Source organism: Mesoplodon mirus, assembly GCF_964341445.2.
Source record: "Mesoplodon mirus genome assembly, chromosome: 11".
In the NCBI taxonomy this organism is placed as follows: Eukaryota; Metazoa; Chordata; class Mammalia; order Artiodactyla; family Ziphiidae; genus Mesoplodon; species Mesoplodon mirus.
The window spans coordinates 38,919,959-38,921,193 of NC_138987.1; the positions used below are offsets into that span (position 1 = coordinate 38,919,959).

The 1,235-nt window shown below is 60.0% G+C and overlaps 1 protein-coding gene across 1 annotated transcript; it reads left to right on the forward strand.

Moving 5' to 3' along the window:
• Positions 1-811: 811 nt before the first annotated feature.
• Positions 812-1,018, forward strand: SMIM45 (small integral membrane protein 45; the record flags this gene model as incomplete). Its single annotated transcript, XM_082636115.1, has 1 exon — positions 812-1,018. The coding sequence occupies one exon, from the start codon at positions 812-814 to the stop codon at positions 1,016-1,018; it is 207 nt and encodes a 68-aa protein (XP_082492241.1).
• Positions 1,019-1,235: the final 217 nt, after the last annotated feature.

The following is a 1,235-nucleotide window of genomic DNA, read 5'->3' on the forward strand; positions in this document are numbered from 1 at the left end:
AGCGCCAGGCACTGGTTCTGAGCATTTTACGTAAATTAACTCTTTTAACAGTCACAACAGCCCTATGACCTAGATACTGTTTTCACTCCCATTTTACGGATGTGGAAACCAATGTCCAAGTCTTTTGGGGCTGGCACCTGTGTCCATACTCTTCTAATTATAAAATGAGGCATGGGTCTGAATTCGGGAGCCTGTGCAGAGCCTGTTGATATCAACCAGGTCCCCTAGGGATGGGCGGTTGTTCACCATGCTTTCACTAAGCCACACCTAGCCAGGATGCACGGGTGGCTGGGGACCCACTCATCTGTGAGGGGCCTAGCAAGTGGCAGCCTCTGCAAATGCACAGTCAGAGCCGGGAGGGGCAGCTCAGAGGAGGCATGGCCCAAGCTGTCCTTTACTGAGTGCTCTGAGGGGTCAGTCACCTCACTGAATCCCCACAAGGCTCTGTTAGCGTCCCCTTCTGCAGGGGACAATGCTGAGGCCCAGAGAGGTTAAGCAACTTGCCTGAGGGCACACATACTGTTGAGGGACTAAGCCAGGGCCAGCCCTCAGCTATAAGTTTCCTTGTAGAAGGGCGAGTAGGAGCTGGGTGGGCCCCTGTGGTCGGGGCAGCTGTGTGCTTAGTCAGGGGGCCGGGGCTGCTGAGTCACTGCCCTTCACCCTCCAGGGTCTCCGTCTTCCCAGCCGTAAGGTGAAGCTCTGACCTCCTGGCTCTGCGAAGCTTGCGGGTCCCCCTCTGGGAGGGTGGGTGGGATAAGCAGCCTCTCTGCTGGTTCTCACCGACCGTGTCTCAGCAGCCAAGGCCTCCGCGATGCCGCACTTCCTGGACTGGTTCGTGCCTGTTTACCTGTTCATCTCTGTCCTCATCCTGGTGGGCTTCGGCGCCTGTATCTACTACTTCGAGCCCGGTTTGCAGGAAGCGCACAAGTGGCGCATGCAGCGCCCCCTGGTGGACCGTGACCTCCGCAAGACACTGATGGTTCGCGACAACCTGGCCTTCGGGGGCCCCGAGGTCTGAGTTGACCGGCTCTGTTGGCGGTGGGGGGCGGGCACCGGGTGCCCTCTCCCGTCCCGCCCGGCCTGGAGACCCCGGGCCAGAGGGAGGAGAACCCCTGGTCCTCCAGGCTCTCCCTCGCAGCCTGGCTCCTCCCAGGAGGAGGGACTCTGGGAGGACCCTGGCTGTGGGGAAATGGGGCACCTGGTTGCCTTGAGATGTCGCTGCTGATGGCCCAGGA